This window comes from Nelusetta ayraudi, unplaced genomic scaffold (genome assembly GCF_046127955.1).
Source record: "Nelusetta ayraudi isolate G7.1 ecotype Tasmania unplaced genomic scaffold, CSIRO-AGI_Nayr_v1 ptg000094l, whole genome shotgun sequence".
Classification (NCBI taxonomy): domain Eukaryota; kingdom Metazoa; phylum Chordata; class Actinopteri; order Tetraodontiformes; family Monacanthidae; genus Nelusetta; species Nelusetta ayraudi.
In genome coordinates this window covers 1,174,087-1,199,535 of record NW_027466144.1, presented here as the reverse complement: position 1 = coordinate 1,199,535, position 25,449 = coordinate 1,174,087, and the positions used below count along the sequence as shown (strand labels likewise).

General features: G+C 47.1%; 1 protein-coding gene across 1 annotated transcript; it reads right to left on the bottom strand.

Annotated features, from left to right (window-relative positions):
- Positions 1 to 11,383: 11,383 nt before the first annotated feature.
- On the bottom strand, positions 11,384 to 25,040 carry cdh19 (cadherin 19, type 2). Its single transcript, XM_076047636.1, has 12 exons — positions 24,910 to 25,040; positions 21,110 to 21,458; positions 20,704 to 20,998; positions 19,514 to 19,633; positions 18,103 to 18,270; positions 16,906 to 17,096; positions 16,036 to 16,289; positions 14,982 to 15,118; positions 14,555 to 14,676; positions 14,126 to 14,243; positions 12,943 to 13,194; positions 11,384 to 11,962 (listed from the first exon to the last, which is right to left on the bottom strand). Exons 2-12 carry the CDS (start codon positions 21,365 to 21,367, stop codon positions 11,421 to 11,423), a joined length of 2,457 nt encoding a protein of 818 aa, XP_075903751.1. The 5' UTR covers positions 21,368 to 21,458; positions 24,910 to 25,040; the 3' UTR covers positions 11,384 to 11,420.
- Positions 25,041 to 25,449: the final 409 nt, after the last annotated feature.

The following is a 25,449-nucleotide window of genomic DNA, read 5'->3' as shown; positions in this document are numbered from 1 at the left end:
TGGGCACCTTTCAAGTTCCAGATCCTCGTTGTGAAAGCTGCACATTATATTTTTACAAATTGAAATCTTTTCCAACTGTAATGAAACGTAATTTCAGCAAAATCCAAAATCAGCCTGTCATAATCATCACCATGCATACTTTCACACAATAGAGCCTCATCACCTTTTACTCTTCAGTCTTCTTGAGAGTCTTTCCCATTGCATTTCAGTGATGGAAAATAAAAAGGATTCTCCACACAAAGAGTGGAAAATGAAAAGCGACAGCTGACGCAGAACTGCGGCTCGAGTGCCTCTGACGAGTTGTTGATTTTGATTGAGCGGCTGTCAGTCAAAGGAGAGGACCTTAAAAGTGCCGTCACCCGGCGCCGATTAAGAGCAATCAGGGACTCTCTCTGCTATCAGGGCTTCCATCTGAGGCCGCTGGCTTGATTACTCATGTTTGCCAGGGTGGGGCTGCAGTCCTGGGGCGCTGGCGGGCTGTCCTGGGTGGGTGGGAGCTTCCCTGGTCAATGACAGACACTTCACTTGATTCTTATCATAACCATGCATCATCAACAAATTGCCCTGGGAAAGACACGGCCCATTTTTAGAGACTCTCTGGAAGATGAGAAGCAGTTTTTTTGTCCCCCTGTTCGGATTGTCTGCCTGAACTGTGTCGATAAAGCTCGGCCTCATGGACGCCTGCTGGAGGAAAAGACAAGCCTGCGGGCTTCATGAGGAACAGCACTTTGACATTTATCACATTGTCACCTCTGGTTACTCTGATGAGCAGCGTTTGTATCTGCCATTTAAAACGTAAAATACTGCCTCATTCTTCAGTGTTTTCTAATACAATAGCAATCCATCTGCAAAGCGGATCAATTTAACTTTCGTTGTTTTCTGGCTGGGTATTCTTCAGTAACAATCTACTATAAGGCACAGTATTGTTAAACTAAAAATAAAACCAAAATACAATAGGTGAGGGTGGGTTTGAATTTCTCTCAGCGGCTTTTCTGCAACAGGATTTGTGCTTCAGCCAAATTTATTCCATTTTAATAATGGTACAAATTGCTACCGGATATTTTCCTGCACGTTTTTTTTTTAAGAGAAAAATAATCATGCTTCAGGTAACAATTTGGACTCAAAGGGTTTCGTTTACTGTCAATCCAAACTTCCATTGGCTCCAGCAAATCGACACGAATGTGAGAAAAAAATGTACAGCTGTTGTTCAGCAATCAGTCCCCCCGACACCCCCCCCCCCCTCCCCCACCGCATCATGGTCGAGGGAGAAGATAAATAGTGGAAAAACAATTTCTAAACCCTGGACCGGCCACTAATCCTTGCATATTTAAGCTTGGCGGTGAATATTTATTTTTACGATTACCCAGCACGAAACAAAAACACCAAAGACCCTCTATTTCCTTGCTATCGCACCGGAGCCAAAATAAAGATGAATAATCCTGCGGCGCCGTCGGACGCCCGTTGGTGGCAGATTTATTGGGCCGCGGCGCCGGCATCAGCTGTGCGACTCCTCGCCGCTCCTCTGGAAAAGAGAAAAAGGGGTGAAAGGAAGATCAAAGGGCCGCCGCGGCAGCATCTTTTATTCTCTGTCTCTCTCTCAGCCCCGAGCTCACAGCTGGCCGCGCCGTTAGCGAGAGAAATGTCAGACCTGAAGGTTTGTGTACTCTGCGCTTCCACACAAATTAGACAGGTCCCAGACCTGGGCAGGATGAATAATTATCTCGAGATGTGTGCGAGTGAATGCGCCGCGGCGACAGGAGAAAGTAGGTCAGCGTGTTCGGATTAGTGCAACAGGTTGCGAGAATTGGAAATTTTAGATGTCCGAACTGGCGACAAAACGCAGGATGTTTCATTTATGACTTCGCTTTCCTGGAAATGTGGAGGTGCCAAAAACATGAACTGTTATCTTCACTCACTCTGGTTAATTTTTTTTTCCGCCCAAAAAGTCGACCTCGGCCTCTGACTCTGCACTGCATCAGTTCTTGTAGGGCATTAAACTTGATATCTTGATATTCTTACTCAGTGGTGGTCAACACCTCACAGAAAGAAAGCTGTGCGTTCCATTCCCAACTCCTCCCAGTGTGTCTCTCTGGCTCGTGTCCAGCTGCTGCAGACACACATTGGGCGAGTGTGCACGGTGGCTTGTCTCTCTGCGTGGCCTCTGGGACGCGCTCCAGCGACCCTGGCCCTGACCCTGGGTGCAGGAGAAGCGGCGTTACCAAACAGAGGGATGGAGCCAACATTACAAATTCCAATGGCAACAGATAAGCAGCAGCAGCAGCAGCAGCAGCAGCAGCAGCAGCAGATCCTTCAATAGGGCTGTTATCTGCATCTTCTGTGCATTTTCCCCCCTGCGTCCTTTGTGTTTAATCAGCTCGGAGAACTTCAAATCCCCCCCGTGGCCATTCTATCCTCCTGCCTTTGTAACTGCGTTTGTCTGACAGCTTTAATGAAAATATCCATCGGTCATATTATCTGCCACCCGCGATTTCCATATTTGCACTGGGAGGCGTGGGGGGCAAATGAACCCGTCTCAGACCATATGATTAATAATTCACCGGCTGTTTTTCTCTCTATTTCGGTCATTTCTAGGTGATGGCGCGTCTGGGTTTTTTTTTTTTTTTTTTTTTCCCTCCACATGTAAAAAACAAAACAAAAGCCAAATTGCACAATGAGAGGATGGGTTTATCCTGGTGATATTTAATTGAGTTTGACCAGCCCCTGCAGGAGACTGTGGGGGGGTGGGTTTGAGTTTGGGGTTGGGGTTGGGGTTGGGGATTGGGGGGGGTGCCGATAAACTTTGAAGCCTGCGCCGGGAACCTGCTTGCTGCACCCTCTGCATTATTCATGGCGCGGGGGGACTGGAGCATCTTCAAATGGCCTGTCGTTTCCTTTTACCCTCCATCACAATGGCCATATGCTGCACAAGGCCGAGGAGCGGAACGGGAATCCTCCGGCTGAGCCTCCCCGGCCCGAACGGGAAGAACCCGTACGTGCTAACAGAAACATTTGCCGGCGAGCTGCGCAACCAGCTCTGGGAATTGGAATGAATAATAAATAAAAAAACGAGCAAACGGTGAATCTGCCGAGGAAAATTTCAGTCTTCCGAAAAGCCGACCTTCTCCCACATGCTTTGGCCCCAGCCGCTGAAGGAGACAGATCGCAGCGTTCCCTAAGACCTGCCAAACTGGGAGGCAGCTGCAGACAGGAGGAAGGGGTGGAGGAAAAAATGTAAAAATAAATAAATAAATAGCTTCTAAAAAGGACAAACAAAAAGGACAATCAAAAGTTTTTGGCAGGAAGATTTCAAAGAGCTCAGAGTTTCGTGACATTTCTGGTCAGGTATGAGCTTCTCTGGCATAATTGTTCTCATGGGGAAACTCTCTCTCTCTTTCTCTCTCTCTCTCTTTTTTTGTCATAGTGTGGAGGCGTTCACGTTGTCAGAGTTGAACTTGCGCCGCTTCCAAGCTCCCTCAGTTCTCCCCTTAGATCTGTGACACTTTGTCAGCCACCCCTGAGTCCTTCCAGCCACTCTTCCGCACCTTATTTGTGTTTACTGAGTTTGTTTGTGTGACAAAGGCACGCACGCACACAGACTCGAGGTGCGTCATCCTCCTCTTGCACCCCCTCCAGGTAATTGGGATTGCCGTCATTTGGCCTCCCTAATGTCTGCCATTCAGCATTAACATATCATTAGCTCGTTCTGGGACCGTTCACTCAGAAAACGAGGGGCCTCTGCAGACACGCCGCTGCCTCAATATGGCAAATAATAATAAAAAAAAAAAACCCTGGTTGACACCTTTCTCGTTGGCGTCCCTCAGGAGACGGAACGGGGAGGAGGGAGTAGGAGGGAGAACTCTGTCTCAGCTCCGGCTTTGATTGGAATAATTAGTCAGACTTTTCGCTTTTGTGGCTGCAGGTTATGAGAGACATGTTCCGACCGAGGCCGGGACATTTTCTCCCTGACCTCTCCTGCCGTGCACCGCCAGACATTCTGCAGGCTGAAGCAGAGTTCTCCTCAGCCTCAGAGTGCTTAGTTCGCACGGTACTGGAAATATTCGCAATCATGAAATAGTGACTTTGGTTTGACACCTCATGACAAGACATCTGGTCAGCTAAGCCGCCATGCAAATACTTTCAACATTCATGTCTTGCTGTGTTTTATATACTTATACGTTTATATATGTATATATATATATATGTATATATATACATATATATGTACACACACATAAATAAAGTCTGCCAGCCAAGCTAACTTTCGGAATGAAAGCAACCAACCTCCCCCACGTGAGTACACCTGCTGACACACGATTGGACAGCGACCGTATTAGGGAGGGGCTCTAAAAGGTCTACCAAATTTTAATACGAAGACGTCGTTCAATTTCAGTAGCTGGTGCAGCCGGGCCCACATTCTGCTCATTTTAAACAAGAGATAGAGAAAAAAAACTTTTCGTCTGAAGACGTTTGCGCTCCTCGGTGCGAATAAAACCAGGAAATTCATTTGAAGCTCATCACGTGGCAGCCAGCTGGAGGAAGCTATCAGGCCCGGGGATGTGTTCAGGCTCCCGACGGGCGGCACAACACCGGAACGAGACGGCGAGTAAATATTTCTTGTGGACAGACTCGCCGACAAAAGTCACCTCTTTTTTTCTTTTCATTTTTTTATTTGGTGATGGAGGCTGCCGAATCCCCGCTGGTGCCGCCTTCTTTCTGTCTGCCTTTTCAAAGTCGGCAGACGGAAGGAAGCCGATCCAATTGCATCCTGCAGGACGCAGATCTGCATTTCCTTCTGCACTTTGATGAAACAGCAGCCGAGCTGTCTGCCTCCATTAGCAGCCCCTCTGATTTTACCCCGCGCTCTGACAACTCGGGGTGTGTGTGTGTGTAAGCGTGCGTGCTTGTTTGCATATGGGTTGTCCCTCTGCTCGGGTGTATGTGTGCGAGTTCTCCTGCAATGTGCGTCTTGGGATGTGTATGTTTAAATTGCTTCAAAGTGATGAGTCTGAGACATCCGAGCAGAGAGAATGTTTATTTTTAGGAAAGCTGGACATGGTAGAGAAAAAAAAAATAGCACATGACTTGGAGTTTGGATAACTGGCTGCAAGGAGCAGGAAAGGTCCCTCGAATCCACTGAGTTCTTATACCAACAGACTCACCAATAGTTTAAGCTGAAGGATCTTCCAGGAGGCTGTAAACAAGATGCTGATTCCTAGAGATCAATGAGCTCATTTGATTAAAAAAAAATGTTGCCAGGGTTGGAGGAGTCAAGGATGAACAATTAGTACCAGGAAACAGTCAGAATGTGGAAATATAAAGGAATTAATTGGCAGCAATTTGCACGTCTTTATCCACAGCCAGAGTTGCTAAATGTGAACTTCAACGTAGCGCTGCATAAATATGATGATGTTTTTAATTCACACGCCCTAAGACCGGTGGAAGAGAGACCATAAAGGGCAGGACTGCATGTTCCTGGAAGCTTTTTAGAGGTCGCGTCTGTTTGAGCAGCGCAGACGTGGCTGGTGGCCTGAATGCTCAACACTCTGTGAATTCTCTCCAAGCCAACAGGGCTCACGACATGCACACAACTTGTCGTGAGCCCTGTTGCACACAAACTGAGCGGGAGATGGAAAAAAAAGAAATGTAAAAAATAATTTTTGCTTGCATTTGTTCCGACGGACGACGACCCAGCGTGCACGCGGGGAGGTTAGCCACAGTGAAAACCCGCCGCCGGGTTTCTGGACGGGTCAGCGCTGCAGCTTTGAATTCTCCTGCCCTTTTTAAACCGGCTCGCCGGCCGCCTCGGTGTCGGCACGCTCTCTGCCGCACATGTTGAGCGGCTAGTTTACCATGCCGCGCAGGGTCCCGCCGCCTGTTTAGTATTCATCCACTTGAGTTTCCTAAAGGTTACCAAACCTAATTAGACATTTATGCAGGATCTTCAAAGGTCCCCCCGTTATTAATGATGTGCTACTTCTGAGGACTGCATCGATGACTTTTCTTTCTCCCACCGCTCCTTGCTCCTCTCTCTCACTCTCTCTCTCTGACCAACTCTCACAACATGTGCATACACAATGGAGACACACAGACATTCAAAATGCAAGAAGAAGAGGAGACTTGGTTAGCTGCACAGGATTGCTAAAAATGCTCCTGCAGCCGGACGGTGACGTGCACGGCCCTGAGGCGCACGCTGAGTGTCTGAAGGCTGGAGGCTGTTTCCAGCACGACTGCCTGGTGTGGCTGGCTGACACCTGTAGCTCATCCCAGTGTTTCGCCAATGACGTCGTGGTCTTTACTCTCCCGGCAGTGCTTGGTCGCCACGTACTTGAGTTAGACGCCGCAAAACAAACATCCCCATTTATTATTCATGCTCGGACTTTGAATCAATTATGAATGACGGCTAATTAGTGGCGGGCAGAGGCCGCGGCGTTCTGCAGTGTCGGCCTGCTGAAGCTACCGGGTGTCGTGGAGTGTAGACTTTGAAAGGAGAGAAGAAAAACAAACAAGCTCAGAGCCACTCCACAAGATTTCAGTGTGTTTTTTCTCGGGAGGTGTCGCTTAATCATCCGGCAAAGTGCGTAAAGTTGGCCCTGCGTGCACGTGCGCGCGCACATGCACGCGCTTGATAATGACAATAATAAGGCGAGCCGAAATGAAGAGGAGCTAAAGTGCGCAAGTCATTTCTCATTTCCTCGCCTCAGCGCCTGTCAGAAGGGAGCCCTGCGCCTTTGAATGATGGCTCCGACAACAAAAAGTGAACAACAAACCCTGTGGCTGCGAGCAGAGGGAAGAGAGGGAGGGGGGAAAGGAAGAGAGAGGGGGGAAGAGCGATCATCAATCGCATGCGACAGAAAACGCCACTAAACCGACAGACAAAGACAAGTCCCAGTATCAGACGTTTCCTGATACAACGTGAACGTGCCCTCGAAGTGAGACAGTGCGGCTGTGGAGAGAAGAAAAAAAAAAAAAAAAAAAAGGAAAAATCCAAATATGCCCAGCGCCGGTTTACTGTGGAAGGACCTTTCAAGGGGCTGATTTAATGTGAGAGCATCAATCCTGAACTAGCACCGGGCCTTGACATCAAGTGAAAGTAATCTCTTCTTTATTAATGGGACTTTTCACTTTGGACTGTGGGCCGTTGCTATTCCATAATATAGCACCTTCCAAACCCCAAAAAGAAAGAACAATATGGACTCATTCCGACTTAATACGCTCCGTGTATAATAAGTGGGAAATACATCTCTCTGTATTCGACGGCAGCCTCGCCTGCGCTGGATGGAACGATGAGAAGTGAGAGGTCAAAGTCAGAAAAGTGCCTCCAGTGCTTGCTGCTCTTTGATTTAAAGAATTTTTTTTTTCTTTCTTCCTTTCTTTTTGCAAACACAAAAGCAGCTGTGTGGTATTTATACAGTTTGGGTTTGTGATGCAGTTCACCTGTGGCAATGCTGCCCAACAACAACTTGTCTTGCAGACACTCTCACACTACGCCTGGCTGTAGACTTCAAGCAAGTCACCCGAGTCTGCAGCATTAACCTCAGGCCTGAGCCATGTAATTCCTTTTCATGTTGAGCTGAAAACTTGAGTCTTGCAAGAAACTCTCTGATTGTTGTGCTGCACCGATTCTGCAGCTAATGATGAATTTAAAAGGAAAACCATGCAATATAATACAAAAGCTCTCAAGACTGTCGTTGTGCAGGAGGTTGTACATCAAGGGACTGATTGATCTGCGTGAGTACTTTCAATCATGTGGACTCTGATGTCTCGGAAGTAATTTAAGATCAGCATAAGGTGCAGGCAAAAAAAGAAATAAACCTCACCAGGGTGCCAATGGAAGAAGTGGAAGAGAAACAAAAAAAACAACCCCAAACAAACAGGAAATTACAGGAATGACGTCCAAGTGCACTTTGTCAGCGACTGACACAGCCTCTAGTATGACAGATGATCACTGACTTGCATTGACTGTGAAACTCTGCTGCAGCTCGTCGAGGGGAAATTGCCCTGCATGTTTGTTTTTGTCTTTATATTTGAGGCGAAATGATGATTGCCGATCAGCAAGAGGCTTTTAAAACATGAAGAAAAAAACCTTGACTGTTTCTTCTGCTCTTGGCAGGAAGTAGGGAGTCTAGTTTAAATATAGCTGCATAATCAACGAGTGACTTACTAACTAACTGAAATAGGTTAAACTGCCTCAATGGGAGGACATGCGTCAAAAAATAACAGCCCCGCAATTCCAGAGCCAACAGATATTAATTGGAAAAATATCCCAGATATAGTTCTTCCAAATGTCAGACCTGTACACTAAACTGTTTTTTCTGTCGATTTCCAACCTGTGATATACTTCAAGAATAAAATAAAAATAAAAATGAAAAAATAGCAAAAACCCACCTAGCTGCCAATTGCCTGAGGCAAGACAGACATCGAGCCATTATCTGTCTTTTGCAACCGAGCCAGGAAGTTTCCCCCCAGAAGAGCCACCAATTAGCTTTTGATGAGCGACAAAACAAGTTCCTCGAGATCCTGAATGTCATTTTTACTTATTAATTTCTGTTCAAAGCCTGACAATCCCCGAGTGCCGGCGCCATGAGGAAAAGCTCATTAGCGACGCAGAATAGCGAAAGGTTTGCACGAAACAACTCAGCGGCGGAAATGTATTCCACAAATCCTTAAATATTAAAGTTTGCATAATCTTTTAGCACGTTTGCTGTCAGATTTCACATTGACATCGGCGTCTGCCGGGGCGATAATAACCTGATTATGGGCCAGCGCTCACTCATAAAAGTTTGCTGAAATTTTGAAGGGCAGCAGTGACTTTCAGTAATTTGGTAACAAAGCGATGCTCGACTCAGCGTCCTGCTTAGAGGCCGGTTTTGTTGCTCCTCTAAACAAGTTGGAATGAAGCTCCCTGAAGTCTCTAATTAATATCAAATTTGACCTAACGTGCATTTGACCACATCTCAATTTTTCTTCTTCTGTTTTCAAAACAACAACAACAGTAAAACGTGTCCAGATCAATATGGGAAATTGATGTAGCTTCTACAGTTTTGATGTGTGTCTTGTGTATTTTCTATCTGTTTCACAATTAAAAACAAGCATAGCATCCATTTCAGTTTTTGAAAGTAAATTCCAACAATCCCTGACGTAATAATACAATGTTTTCCGAGCCCAGCTGTGATTGGTGCACTGGGTGTAACTTTGAAAAGCAACAGAAAAATAAAATCTTTTATCCCCCATTATCTGTTTTCTGTGGCCATGCGGCGGCCATTTCAAGAATCAGCGTTAACAGATCTTTTTTGTTTTCATTTGAAACAGCAACACGTCAGAAACATCGCTCCCTGGGAACCCGTCAGGAAAAAGCAACAACCCGTTGCCTGGTTGGTAATTTGGCACGGTGAAATCCTACCGAGATGCGAAGGTGGAACATATTTCCGAAGCACAACCAGCTCTTAATCTCCGTACCGCTGGCAACATGAGCTTGAATGATTCCTACCCCTTCCCGCTCAGCCAAAGCTGTGGGCTTGCACATGCTAAAGATTTTTTTTTCCTTTTTTTCCCCCTCAGAACTCATTTCAGCCATCTTTTCAATCATTTTCCTGTCTGCCAAACGAGGGCCTCTCTCGCACAAAGACCCTTCGGTGAGCATTGAGGCTTTTTTTTTTATGGTTGTGGCTCAACAGAAGATCCTGATTCTACCTGTTTGGCGGAGCATATCTCCCACAGTTTGTTGAAGCGAAGCCCTTTGTGCACGCACGGCTCTAATGGGCACAATTACGGAAAAGAAAGAGCTGTCGGGTGAAATCAGCCGTGATATTCACCGCCGGGTAATGATGGAAAATCAGAAGGTTAAATGACACCAGGAGCGGACTGACTTTTGACAGAGAGCTCTTTTGAGAAGAAGAAATTAGAACAGCGCTTTTCCAAGGCCAAGTCCAACACTGTACGCGTCAGACTCTGAAAGGCTGCATCGCCCAGAAGCCTTTTGTGCAAGCACCTGCGCCTTCAGAAGCCATTTGGAGCAAACGATTTCTTTTTTTTCCTCCTCAAAAGCGCAAGTCCGATCAATTATTTCCAGTGGTGGGGGCCGTTTGAAGGCAACTTTGAGCCGCCGTCATGTCTGTAAGACTTCCTGCTGAGTGCTGCACTCATTCACACCAAGAACCAGGGAGACGCCGAGTCAATTAGTTGTTTCTCTCGCACCAAAATCACGGCTACTCTTCAAATAGGTCCTGCGTGTGAGCTTGTTTTTCCTTCTTTTTTCTTTTTTTATCCCTTCTCACTCACTCAGAATTATATTTCCTCTCTGCGTGAAAGGAGTGACCTTAGCAGGCGGGAAACGGGCCAATTAGCAGATGATAAGGTGAAGAGGGGCTGGACCTCTTCCTAACACGATTACAGGAAGTCACCCTTACCTCCCCCTGCCCTCCCTCGCCCCGCGCCAACTAGGCGCCACCCACACAGAAAAAAGTGAGCGAGTTCAATCTGCCAGTAACGTCGAAGCTCTCACCAGCTGCTGCTGCTGCTGCTGCTGCTGCTGCTGCATGACTGACTTCCACTGACTTTTATTATCAAATCTCACATTATGCCACGCTGCTGCCGTTTCTTCTATTCCTTCTCATTAATTGCCACACAGAGTCTCCATTTATTCATTCATATTACTGTATTTCTACACAGGTGCAAAGGGGACATATACAAATGTAAACCTTCTGCAAAATACATAAAACGGTGACATAATCAGAATCACATTTTACAGCTTTTTTTTTTAAGTAGTCAGTAATTCTTTTAATATTATCTAATCTTTTTTCCAGGGTTTCTCGGTGACCAAAGGTGCTCAGAAAACGGAGGAAAAACGGTGGTGTGGGCTTTGTATCCTTACTTAGTGCCGCTGTGTTTTGCAAAAACAGCTTTATGTCCATAATATTTATACCTTGTCAGCATATATTGGGGCCATTAAGTGGCTAAGCATAAATAAAGGTGGCTAAGTCAGCTAAGATTGCTGAGAAGAGAAAACACATCATCATCTGTATATGTTGAATCACCAAAAAAGGGGGGAAAGGCTTACATATATATGTATATATATATATATATACATATATATTTATATATATATATATATATATATATATATATATATATATATATATATTTATATGTATATATATATATATATATATATATATATATATATTTATATGTATATATATATATATATATATATATATATATATATATATTTATATGTATATATATATATATATATATATATATATATATTTATATGTATATATATATATATATATATATATGTATATATATATATATATATATATATATATATATGTATATATATATATATATATATATATATGTATATATATATATATATATATATATATATGTATATGTATTCACCGGGCAGGTGGCTCTCAGAAAGTGTCGTCGTGGTCTGCTGCCCAGAACCAGGGAGTGAGTCGGACCAGGTGTGCTCTGGGGCTCCTTGCAGCCTGCTGAGGCTCTCCGCTGTCCGATTCCAGCGAACTCAGGGAGCCCGCTGGGGAGCCCCGCCCCTCGTAGGCGTAGCTCCTCAGGCAGTCAAACGGCGGCACATAGGGGTCGTGGTCGGCCTCGTCCAGCCGGTCCAGGATGAACTGCCTGAAGACCTCGTCGCCCGGCCCGATGAGATGGGACTCCCGGAGAGACATGCGTATGCTGGCCCGGACCTCCTCCCGCCGCAGCCTCCGCTCCTTCCTCCTCCTCGGGTGAGGTCGCAGCGGGACGGCCGGCTGCCTGAAGCTCTGAAGGTCCGCTGCTCCTCCTCCTCCTTTTCCTTCTCCTCCCTCTGCTTTTTGGTAATACAGCACCTTCTGCGACACGGTCTCGGGGAGCTCCAGCTCCTTCGCCTCCAGCCTGGCTCCCTCCTGCTGTTTCTGCTTGTGTCGTCTCACCAGCAGCATCAGAATAGACAGCGCTGCAGACACAACACGGCGGGGGATCATTACGGCTTAACACCAGGGTGTGAGCTGCTGGGAGACGGCGCTGGGCCTGTGAAGCATTTATACACGTATATGTATGCACCTACGTTTGGGTGTGCACGCTCTGCACAAAAATGAACAAGATTTGTGATTTGCTGAGAACTTTAGTATTTTATTGAAGATTCCAGGCAAACAAAACAGGCAGGGTTCTGTGCTCAGTTGATCTGCATCAGAAGCCGTCTCTGAGCTATCGGGTAATGCTCTAACGCTGAATGCTTTGTCTGCTGTGCAGGTTTGGTTTTGTTTTTTTTGTTTTTTTTGTGGGTGGACGTGATGATCATCCAACAAAGTGTTTGCACTGCAGGAATTGTCATTAATATTTCATGCGGTGGGCAAAGGGAGGGCACAAAGCTGCTGAGGTCATAATAAAACCCCCCTCACTGTACAAACCTGCTCAGGTTTTACTGATGAGTCGAGGGAGAGAATAAATGGGCTCATTAGGGTCAAATCACCGCTTTTCAAAGCATTAGGTGTTTCTTTGGTTGTTTATTGGGTGTGTTAAAGGCATCGCGGTGGGTTTTTTCTTGATATTTATTTTTTTTTGGTGGTGGGGAGGAGCAATGTGTTAATAAAATAAACAAAATGTTATTTCACACACGGTCGATACTTGCCGAGAAAAAAACAACACGCTGTCCAGTTGAAGCTAGTTCAGCAGAGCTGCTGGAAGAGAGTTTTTACATCAGGCTTGTGTGTGATTTATTTCTTCTCTGTAGTGTGTTGAATGAGTAAAATGATGAGATCTTTAAATAAGATACGGCGCAGTATATACGACAACTTGTCAGTATATGGTCAACATTTGTATTTAAAGGATCTCTTCTTCTTGACTCTCATATTTACAGAATAACCAAAATCTCTGAAGTCTTACATAAATCATCTGTTTATTTTTATTTTTTCTTAGTTGTTGTGACGAACTCACCTGAGAGCAGGACCAGGCAGACCAGCAGACCCACCAGGGTCTGCAGGCTGATGCCCATGGACAGGGACAACGCCTCCACCCCCCCGCTGGGACAGTGGCCGGCAGGATGGCAGCTGCACACGCTGATGGTCAGAGTGCTGGTGCTGGAGAGGGGCGGAGCGCCGCTGTCCATCACCACCACCGGCAGCAGGTACTGGCTGCGATCCCTGCGGGTGAAGGTGCTCCTGCGTGCGATGATGCCGGCCGTATTGTCTACAGAGCGAAGGAGTCGAGAGAAGGGAAAGAAAGAAAGAATCACCGAAACCGCCTCCGCGGCGGGCGCTGTGGAAGTGGGTGGGGGGTTCGAAGCCAAATAACAAGTGAGCTGTCACACGTAATGTGATTCAAAATGCAATCTCAGCTCACTACAAGGCCAGGAAAACCTTGTCAGATCACATTTTTGTTGTGCACAGAAGTAAGTTTCGGAAAAAAAAGAACGAAAAAAATAATCTTTTAGTTTTGGCTTCGGTCATGAAACTCAACCATGGCACTCCGACAAAAGCCTTTTTTCCCTCCTTTTGGAAGTCAAATATACCTTGTGGCATACAGGGAAAGTGTTCCTTCTTGATTTATCAATATTTTAGTTATTCATGCCCCTGTTGCAGCCAACCATACACTTCCAAATACATCCCCTTCAAACTTACTCAGCAGATGCAAAGTCGCTCTGTTGCACTGGATCGAAATCATCTTTCCCTTTTCTTTTCATTTTATTTTGTGTGACCATTTTCATTAGAAACTTGGAAAAAGAGCTGGACTCCCTGCTGCTGCACTTTTAATTCACTGACTTTCAAGTCTGTGTGCCACAAAGACTAGAAGCTGCTGGAGGATTTAATTCAAGAAGGTGGCTCGACACATGGGAACAAAAGGAAAAAGAAAACTCCATATACTTTTAATGCCACGCAATTATGAAGAGTCACTTAATGGAATACGACATGTTCATAGTTGCCTTTGAGCTCAAAAAAAGAGTCCAGTAGGTAATGCGAGCGAATGGTTTGTGAGGGAGGCTTCTTGCTGAAAAGTCAAATGTGCATTAGACATTAGCACTGTTTCATATCATGGGTTGACTTCAAGTCACAAATACGTCATCTTTATACAGCCCGATAGGCCGTCCAGTGTTTCCTGTACGTGACGTGAGTGTTCCAACCTTGATTATCTCTGATTGTGAAGTTTGGATTTATGCTCTTCTCGGGCACCATCGAGAAATAAAAATGGTGTCCTTCAACCGGCTCGTCTGGATCAAAAGCGCTGAGCAGCTGAATTATCTGAGAGATAAAAGGAAGAAAAGGAACATCGACAAAATGTATAAAATATACAATCAAAAACATGGACATAAATTGCCAGGCAGGCTTTGCACAGATTCATCGATACTTTGTTTTTGTGGTTCGTTTTTTATTGTTTTTATTCATTTGCTTTGCAAAAGCCACATTCTGCCGCATCGCAATCGGACATGAAGTGGCCTCAGCAATGAGACGCAGATGCTTTTCTTTGAAGAACTTACACAAATCGCCTGGCCGAGCAAGTTCAAACCGGTCGCCGGTGAATCAAAAGCATCAGAGCGTCATATCGTACACACCTCCCCCGCCTGTGTTCCCTCGCAGATATACGGCCGGTAATCTCTGGCGAGCCGCGGCACGTTGTCGTTTATGTCCAGCACTTTGATGAACGCCGCCGCGGAGGAGGATAAATGGTTGTGTGCTGCAGCGGCAGACAGAGAGAGAGAGAGAGAGAGAGAGAGAGTGAGACGTTGTCCCGAGCCTGCTGGCTGTTTGTGTGTTGGCTTTGAACAAGTTTAGTCTCAAAACCCATTAATGTTTGTGATCAAAATTGTTCTTTTCTAATGTTTTGAAACATAAAGGAATTGACTCCTGGAATTAACCAGCGGGGATCAGGACAGTGCAGTCGTGCAGAGTTTATCAGGGAGTGCGATCTGAACACATTTCATGGGCTGTGAGTGAGTAAGGAGGCCGCAGGTCCTCGCGGTAAACAACTCGACCCCTTACACATTTCTGTGGCCTCCACGGTCAGATTGTGCCATTCTGCCGTCTCCCTGTCCAAGGCCTTGGCCACCATGATGGTTCCGTTGTGAGGGTCGATTCTGAAAGTCCTGGCGCCGTTGCTCCTCCTGTCGATTGAATATCTGAGGACGGAACAAAAACACGAAGACAGCAACGACGAAACATTTAACATTGGTTCCTTGTTTTGCTGTCAAGAAGCAAATATTGTTATAAAAAAAATACTGGGAGAGAGACACTAAAACTTTGTTGACTTTTTTTTTTGTCGGGATTGAATAATGGTGTCTGCAGCTGGTGAATAATACATCACACTCACGATACACAACCCCAGTGTTGCCCCCCCCCCCCCTACAGCAGGTGACAGCTGCATCTCACCCGCTGTGAAAACAAAACTTTAAAGAGCAGGTTCGCTGGCCGAGCGGTATTTTCTCGAACCGGGTGCCTGATCCACTTCTCTCGAAAGAACTTAAGATCACATCAAGGAACAAACGCCAATAGCGGGTTTGTCGAACCTTGGAAAAAAAATCAACCCTGTATTGATTAATCGGCCTTGCTTTGGTGACACGGCGTCGGCCGCTTCTCTCAAGCTCCGCTCAGATGGACCGCGAGCTCAGCAACGTCTCCTCTGCAACGTGTCCCTCTTGCAAATGAGCGCAAATCTCAATTCCATATGCCACCTTGCGCTGCGCTTTATTACATTCCCGCGTCCCAGCCAGGTTGCTTTGTGATAATACCGCGGCGATAGATAGAAAAGCCTGTGAGGTATAAGAAGGGTGGGTGGGGGGGGGCATCATGATTTATTCAGCAGGGCTCATTTCCTACTAAAGTAATATGAGATAAATATGAGCATGTACAGGGTATCCAGAGATCAAGGGTAAAAATGGATGCGGTGACATTATTTGAAATGGAATGATTTTTGAGCCGTGGAGACGAGAGCAGCAGCCGCCGCCGCCCTCCGTCCATCCCCGCCAGCCTTCCACCTTGTCATTATCGTGGTCCCGCCTCCCTCCCTCACCCCCTCCCGGCTCTTACCACCACTTACCTGACGGCCTTGTTGGCGGCGTCGACGTCCCGGGCGCCGACGCTGCCCACCACCGTCCCCGCCACCACGTTCTCCGGGAGCTTCCAGCGGTAGACGGGCGAGAAGAAGACGGGCGGCTCGTCCACGTCCTCCACCACGACCTTGAGCGTGGTCCGGTCTGCGAACTCCCCCAGGGGCAGGAAGCGCTCGTCGGGCCGCTCGTTGACCGCCTCGGCTGCCAGGACGTAGCGCCTCTTTGTCTCGAAGTCTAAAGGCTGTAACAGAGCAGCGGTTATGTTGCCTCTCGCAAAGTTCTGGGAACATTCAAACAGTCTTTTCAACCCTGCGCCGCAGTGACGCTGGGTCAGTCGCCCGCTGTGAGGCCTATTATGGCGTTTTCAGTTATTTTTCTGACACCGAGAACGAGGGCACAGCGTGAGAGGCAGCAGCAATTATGGCTTCATATGTACAAAATATAACACAAGCCTCTTTAAAATGTCTCCAGCCATAAGGAAAGTGCTGCGCTGAAAGTGGTTTTGTGTTTCTTCTGAGTTGGAACTGCGAAGAGAATTGAGCAACCGCTCAACTTTCTCTCGACTTTTAATACAGAGATTACAAAACAAAACAAAATCAAGCATCTGTTTATCGTCTGCATAAACAGATGTGTTATTGTCTCCCGTCACGCACTGTGACGGCTCCCGCCCCTTTAATGTACCTTAAGTTTTCAAAACAGCAGCGTCGTAGTATTAAAGCTCACAGAGATGAATGACACCTAAGGAAGCAAGGGATATTTAGTGGGTTCTTTCTTTTTCTTGGCCCTCAGCAGAGAGAAAATCAAGAAAAGAACAGTTGAGTTGAGTTTTAGCACAACGTGTGAAAAACCGCAGATACCTTGGCCAGCAGGATGACTCCCTCCTGAGTCTCCGGGTCTGTCTGCACGGTGAACGTGGAGCTCTCCCTCACATCCTCACCCAGGCTGTAGTTCATCCGGGCGTTGGCGCCGACGTCGCCGTCGAGCGCCATGATCCGGCCCACAGTGGCGCCCACGGCGGTGTCCTCGGGGACCACGAAGGTGTACATGTCTGTGGGGACGAATCAGAGCGCCGACGTGACTCAGAAGGTTAAACGCACCAGCTCAGAAGGTGAAATCCTCCCACTTGATGACGTTGCACTTCACTGAAGAGGGCTGACATCATTCGACCTGAGCTGCTGAGCAGCGGCTCGGAGGGTCAACTGGGCAGGTTGCAACAATCGCTGCGACTCCACGTCATCCCAGCGGAGGTCCGACTAAAATTAGCAAACACCGCTTTGAGGCCGACGGTTGCCATGGCCGCCGTGACAATCGGCCCCTCACCAGTGACCGGAAGAAGGTCCCGCTCGATAATGACTTCTAAAATGTACCAAAACAGAGCTGAGGTTTTGGGTGGGGGGGCTTCTGAGTGAAGACTGGCCATACAATATTTATAAAGCCTTTTGACTGAACATAAATCCAGGAGATACCGGCGGCACCTGCGATGAATCTGAACGCGACATTAATAGTTAAAGTATCGGCCTGGCCTTTTTTCATTTTTATAGGATTGCTTTCTTCCCTGGGCCTTCATTTGGCAGAGTGGGGGTTTGGGATGGGGGCGGGGTTTATCGGCTCTAAGACGAGGTTTGCCTCTAAAGGTCATGACAAATGTCCTTTCACGTGTGAATGATTAAATTCATCCGGCGGGTGACAAATGTACGCGGGCAAACGTAGATGAACTGAACACGCTTATCTCCTTCGCCGTCGCCCTCTTCCCGCTCCCTCCTCCTCACCCCTGCCCGCCTCCCCCCTCCACTTCCCTTTTTCCTCTTTATCCGAGCTGCCGTCAACAATGCGGCGGCGGCTCACACTGCCCACCTCAACCTGGGCGGGAGGAAGTTGCGATTAAACGAGCGTCTCTGGCCTTTTGTCTCGCGCTCACTCCCCAGGTGACTGTGTGTGTGTGTGTGTGTGTGTGTGTGTGTGTGTGTGTGTGTGTGTGTGTGTGTGTGTGTGTGTGCGTGTGTGTGTGTGTGGCAATTAGATTACAGTGACTCATAAGTGCACAGGTGACTCACGGCGCTGGAACGTGGGCCCGTTGTCATTCACGTCCGTCAGGCTGACGGTCACGGTGGTGGACGCAGAGTTGCCGCCGCCGAGGCCCAGCATATCCTCCGCCTGCACCACCACCAGGTACTGGTCCCGGGCCTCGCGGTCCATGTCGGGCCACGACGTGACGATGATGCCTGCGGGACGATGAGGGAGGGGCGGTGGGACAGAGACAAAGACCCGCGACGGGTGATGGTGTGTTTGCTTACAGTCTAAGAAATGTCACAAGGAGGAGCTGCAGCGATGGCAAAAAAGTAAAGAATTGTCATATTTCTGCCTTGAGCGTCAGAACTTTGGCCTCTGAGTCATCTGGTAGCCATAGCTGCAGCCTCTGCACCTGATTGTCTGAGCTGCTATTTGTGTCCATGTAAAGCCTATGTGCACTCCCTCTCCTGATTCTCTAACATTAGATTTAAGAGGAAGGTGGATGCAAGTCAGAAGAGCAGAGCAGCACATCGATCAACACTGAAGACTTTCCTAAATTATACATTTGTACATGATGTTAAATTTCTTTTGCTGGACATTAGAGCGAAAAAGCAAATAGTCTCAAATTCTGGCTTTTTGGCTTTTCCATCTTTGTATAAATAAATCACAATTATGATTAGCTCTGCCTTGCTTGCAAAATCCTTTTTTTTTTTTTTTTTTTTTTTCCCCAATAATGGACTTTTAATGGCAAGTTGGAAAAGTGGAGAAGTTGTTTTTCATTCATTCAGCAAAAATCAATTCCCACAAAAATAGAAGCACAAACTTGTGTTGCCCTCTAACATGTTACATTAATTTTGTTATAAATGTATATATGCATGGATTTATTCAATTGTGGGTCATCACTTCTCTGCCCAAACTCCTCAAAGATCAGGTCAGCATCATGCGTGGGAAGTTTCTCTGACACCCAGTAAATATTGGCCATGCAGACCCGCTGGCATTTCCTGAAGCAGGAAAGTAACCTTTAAACTAACACTTAAATGTATTCGTAGATGTCAAGTGAAAACAGGACTTGCCTGGCTCAAAAAGAAAAGAAAAAACTATTTCAATTTTGAAAAAACGACATTGAGCTCAGCGACAAAGTCTGAGGACAAAACTGTTGCTTCTCTGGAAGGAGAAAATTGGAAATAATTATATCTTTCATTTTTTTTTTTTTTAAATGAATATATTAATTTTCTCTCACCACTCATCTTGCACTCAGAGTGCTCCAACCTGCCCCAGCTGGCCTGGGTTGAAGGCTGGTTTATGCAAGTTGCAGTTTTACTGTCAGTCTGACGTGCATTCAAAAGTTTTATATGCACACTCAAAGACCTGATCGGAGAGCCTAGTATGGACAGAGCGTAGCTGAGCCTACAACCTCACTCCTGTCGTCTGCAGTCTGGCTACAGTCGGCAATACCAGTCTTTGGCTCGATGGAGAAGTAGGGCTCCCCCTGCAGGATGGAGTAGATGAGCTTGGCGTGGTTTCCGTGCATGGGGTCGTCAGCATCTGTGGCTGTCACCTGGGCCACGGTGGTCCCTGCAGGGGGTTGGGTAATGGATCACAAAGGCAAAGTTAGCTCTGGCAGCGGGGAAATAAAGTGATTACGCCACAGTCCCGCAGGGTCTGTCTGGCTGCAGACGAGGAGGAGGGGTGATGAAAATACTGCGGGGTGCAGCAGTGGCCTCTCTAGACTCTGCCAGTCTGTGTGTGACAGCCTCTTTAGCCCACCGCAACACCTCACCCACCGTCCACCTCCTTTGCACACTCAGATTCAATTCCGTCTCTTTCTCTTCCACACTTACTGAGGAAAAAATCCTCCTCCTCCTCCTCCTCCCACTTTCTACCTTGTCGTTCTCTCCGTCTCTCATTCCTCCATGGAGCACGCCGCCTTTCCTCATTTCACTCTCTTCACTTCTGCCTTCCCCTCCCCAGCTTTCTTTTTTCTCCCCTTTCTCAAAGTCAAAAGCATTATGATTTACTAGGGCCCCGATATCGTGGCGCAAAAAGGCAGATTACATATAAATTGAAATGGTAATGTTTGTGGTATAAAGTGGTGGCGGAATAAATAACATCCTTTAAGAACCTTAAAGGCTGTTATTTGAAATCCAATATCTCTGACTTCCTGATTCGGGGAAAAGATGACACTTTCATGTATATTTTTATAAAGTTTTGTTTGTTTTTTCCTTTAATATAATAATACATCTTCAATATATAATAATAGTCTGATAAGATGAAACTGCTTGGCCTTTGTCACAAAAAAAATATAATCAGCCGCTGTCAAAAGGCCTTAGCTAACTCTGCAGCACGGTGTGTCTCGCAACCACATATCTTATCATTCAGATTATAATCCATTCCAGCGAGACGTAAATGTCACACAATCTGAACTTTGCGGTGCAGCGCCGAAGTGATCATCCCCAGCGCGTTAGTCACATATCCCCATGACGTAATTGAGCTTTCGGTTGTCGGGTGGAAGGGGAGTGAGGCGCTGCCGGTCACACCGATAAATCTGGAGTTGAATCGAGAATAAAGCGTGCAAAAATTCCCGCCTGGTGTTAGTTCAGTGGTTGTTGAGTTTACAAAGAGAAATTACACCACTACCGCCTTACCGGTCGGACACATCTCAGGGATGCTGGCCATGTACGGCTCGTTGTGGAACTGAGGTCCGTTGTCGTTGATGTCTTGCACTGTGATGATGAACTCAGACTGCGGCTCCTCGGGCTGGTTGGAGTGCCTGTTCACAGCCTGCGCCTGCAGGACGTAGAAGGCCTTCTCCTCGCGGTCCAGCCCCTTCAGCATGCGGATGTCGCCGTTCCTCTCGTCAATCTCAAACAGGTCGCCGGCGCCTTCCCCAGACAGCACGTACTTGATGGAGCGGTCGCCCCGGTCAGAGTCCGACTTGAGCTGTGTGCCAGACAAACACGTAAAATGAGGCGGAAAACGTGCAGTTTTTAAAAGGGCAGCGTGGGCGTCAAAGACATGGAGGACGTTCAAAGCTGAGGCAGCCGCCGCTACCTGGCCAATAATTTTGGGGACTGGATCCTCCTCCAGGATAAACAGGGGCTTCCAGACCCAGCCTCTCTTCAGGCGCTGGTGCGGCTGAGAAGACCCCCGGGCCAGCTGTTGGCCTTCCAAACCCCGAGTGTGTTTGATTTCACTCCCGACCCTGCCAGGAACCAGAGCCAAGAGCAGCACCAGCGCCGCTGACACGGCCACGACACTCTTCCTCCCCACTTCCAAAAGCCACACTTGCTGTTTTCCTGCTTTTCCCATGATAGCTGGATGGGAGAGCTTCCGGTTCTTCACTCACCAGCACAGTAATCCATGATGCGTACAGTGCTGTATTCCATCCGAGCTGATGTCACTGAAATATAAAGTTCAAATAAAACAAAATTGAGCATTCTGAGTCAAAAACCAGTGAACATCTAAAGCCTTGAATCCAGCCTTGAAACAAATCTGCATTTGTGAGTTTTGCATCCAGATCGTTTCGTTTTCTCGTCTTGTCTGGGGGGAGAAAGTGCATGGTCCAGCAAAGGAAGCCTATATTTTGAATTTAACAAGACTGTTTTGCCTCAGGGCCCATAGTGGGGGTCTCACATCTGGGAATTCCTGCAGCATCCTGCACTTGTGCATGGGTGACTGAAAACAGGCGCCTGCTTTGAATTGAGACAGAGGGCTGCATTGTGCAGTGGCAGGGCAGGAGAGGCGGGCCGTCATTCCTTCAGCATGACAGTGCACTCTGCCACTGACTAATGAAGACTTCTAATGAGATCAGCGTCTCTCCAGACGTGGAGAGAGACAAGAGAGAGACACTGACAAACACCGAGCTGAACTGACGCTGCTCATTGTGGCGACGGGGCGAGATGAAGGTCAGAATCACAATGGTGTTGCAAAATAATAAGGATCCATCTCGGTTTCCTCTCTTCACGTGATGATTCTGAAGAATTTCTCTCTTTTGACTCAAAGAAAAGCTTGGCTCCAACTCGAAACGTCCGTTTCTTTTCCCCCTATTTCTGTCAAGGCGCTTTGGTTTTTGTGATGTAACGCAAATTACATGTCTAAGTAAAACGCACCCCCCGCCTCTCGGAGGAACACGTTGTTGACAAGGAAGTAACACCGGCTGTAATGGCTTACAGTCATATCAGTAGATCATTGCTTAAAAAAATGTCTCACGACTTAGAAACCAGTTTCGTTTCAGGGGAAAAACCACAACTGGCTCATGAGGTCTTGTATTGTTTTGTTTTGAGATGGTGACATTAATTGCCGGTGCAGGTTTTTCATTCCTAAGATTACATTTCAGAAGGGGGGGTTGTGGTAGAGGGGGGCTAGGAGGAGGGCGGGGGTTTGAGGTGCATGTAAATACGTGTTTCTGCCTTCATTACGTCTTCACGACGGGGGCAGCGGCATCCATATCTCCGAGCATCGCCGAGTGACATTCCAATTAGTGGCCAGTGAATCGTGAGGTGTTGGTCTTTCATGGCGCTGTCAAGCTCCTCCTCCTCCTCCACGCAAACGCCTCGAGCCACAACTAGACAACAAACCTGCCTTCATAATTTTTATTTTTATTAATAATTTCCAAAGAACTACTTGAGCTGCCAGCTTGGCTCTCCAGTTAAATTGTTCCGACAGACCTTGACTGATGCTTCTGACCCATTTCACATAATGGGAAGCAAAGTGGCCAAACTCTTGGGAAACAACGCCAAAGAAAAGTTGCAGCCAGAGGTCAAACGTACGATAACAACCCTGGCAGGCGTTTAAACGTACATTTGGACAGCGGCCTTTAGCCTGGAATGATGCCTGATCTATATTCACACACGAGGTTTGTGCAGATTCAATACGAGAGGGGCTGTTTTTGCTGCAGAATGTCTCTTTACCACATGTACAACATGCAGAGCGAGCCGGGCTTGACAAGCATTCATTACCTCTAATAGGCTCTCTCACCACCCCCCCACCCCCCGCCCCCCCCATACCCCCTCACACCCACCACCGCCACCAGCCTGTGTGTGCCGTGCACGCCACCACCGCCACCGCATGACAGCGTGACAACCAGCCGCAGTCTCACGATGTTAAGCACTAGATGCGCTGCGACCGTCACATTATTTTCCTATATGGCGCCGTGTTGGAGCTAATAAAACGTCGGCCCGCGGTGGGGGAGATGGTGGCAGGACGCCGCGGAAATGTGGCTAATGTGCCGACGCGAATGCGAAAGGCCTCGCTGATAAAAAAAAAAAAAAAGAAAAGAAAAGAAGTAACTCCTGCTTGACATTGTGGATGCTTCAGAGATGGCGGCCCGCCCCTGGGCATTGGCTCGGAGGCGGGGCCTTAGGTATGTTGTTTTGCTGCATGTCTGACCTGGTCTTATTCAGTGGGAAAAATGTATTAATAAAATGAAAAACATTTACTAATAAAAGCCCAACACCTGATATCTAACGCTCTGGTAGAAAACTGCCTGTTTAGCCGCAGCTGCTCTCTGTTCTGAGGGGAAATCCATCTGTTAAAGCCGTGCTTCGTTAAGATTAACCTCCCAAGACGTCATGTCCTTAATTGGTCGTTGGGGAGCGTGTCACGGGACTTGTTTACCGTTCGGCTCTGCGAAACAATTGCGCTGACGAGCGGCGGTGTTTTCCCAGAATCGGGGGGCCTCAGACGAGTCCAGAGAGTCAGCCGGAACGACGGGGGAGTGTCGAGCTATCATGTTCTTGCAAATAAGTCATTTGTTTGGTTTCATTATGGGCCCAGGGGAGAGAGGGGAAAAAAAACTCTTTGGGACGTGTTGCAGTTTCCCGCCAACAGACGTTCAGCAGCGCTACAGGACGACCCGCGCTATTACTAGTTATTTTTTTTCCTTTTAATTGTGAACAATTAACTGATAGTGCACATTTAAAAGGAACGATATGAACAGATGTAAGCCTCAGGCAGTTAACTATAAAGACTGTTAGCCATGTGGGAAAAAAACGGGAAAGATTGAGCTTTAAGGGGGAAAAAAATAAACATAGCAAAAACTTGCGTGATTACTATATATACAAACAAATACAAATGCACACGCACACCCACACACACTTTTTTTTTGTTTTTCTAAAGGCAGAGATGAAATAGTCACCATGTTGTCCGAGTCACAGTAACGATGCACAAAGATCTCAAATTTCTCACTGATCAAAAAATAAAATATGACATTCTCCCCTGATTCTCCCGGGGTTAGAATAAGCTCAACTGATCAGAACATATAGCACAAGTTGTAATTGCGACCCAAAAAGTTTTGGGTAACTCTTAATTCGTGGTACATTTACACATTTTTCTTTCTGAAAGGGGGGGAAAAAAAGCAAACATCTGTTGTGTTTCTTGGCCCGGCACATTCCTAGAACTCCTGTTGCGACTCCCAGCTGTCGCCTAATGCAGGTAATGCACCGATTACAGATGTTAGAGCCGCATCCCCAATTACAGCCTCTTTAATAATGCCGCTGTGTTTGTCAACAACATACTGTTGCACCTGTGGGAGTAAAGCGAATCACAGAGAAAAAAAAAAAAGAAACAGCGTCTCCCTGTCAAACTCTCTGCTCTTCCAACAGACGGGCCACACGGTGGAAAGGCCCAAATTCCCCAGTGAGTAAATAAGTTGATGTTGCTGTGGCACAAAGAAGCCCTGAACGCATTCAAGTCAATTAAAATGACGAACAAAACAAAAAAAAAACTGTACTTCAGCGTTTTCTTCTTCCTCCCTGGATAACAGAAGCATCCAATCAGCCGCTGACAAAAGACCCCCCCCACCCCCCACCCACCATCCCCCACCCCCAGGAGGGCTCGGCCCACACACTTACCTGTTGTCTTCAACACTGCCGTCACCAGCTGGAAGTTTTGGGTTTTTTTTTTTTTTGCAAACCGGGCTCTCGACCTGCGTAACTGGTTGGTGTGTTGGAGCAGTGCCACGCAGTTACCACTACACAAAAAGAAGGCAAGAAGCGAGACGTGCGTCATCCCCTCCCTCCGCTGACCACCGCCCCTCTCGCTCGTACTTCCTGCAGAAGAACAAACACAAGGCCGTATTGTCCCCCAGTCGCATCTCGGTGCTGCAGAACACTCGCGGCCTTCATCGCCATGCAAATACTCACAGCCCCGCACTCACAAATGGATTTCTATCTTTTCAGCCTCTCTGGGGTTTTTTTTTTTTTTTTGTCTTCCTCCGTGATGCGAAACAATCCGGCGCCTGTGAGAGCGGAGCCACATGCACTGGGATGCTAATTCGCGGCTGTACGGACACTCACTTCTGCTATGGAGACCCCCAGCAACGGCCTGCTTTCTGACATTTAAACCCTCGTACCGTCGCATTCTTCTCTCTTTCAATAAGAACGAGGCCGTAT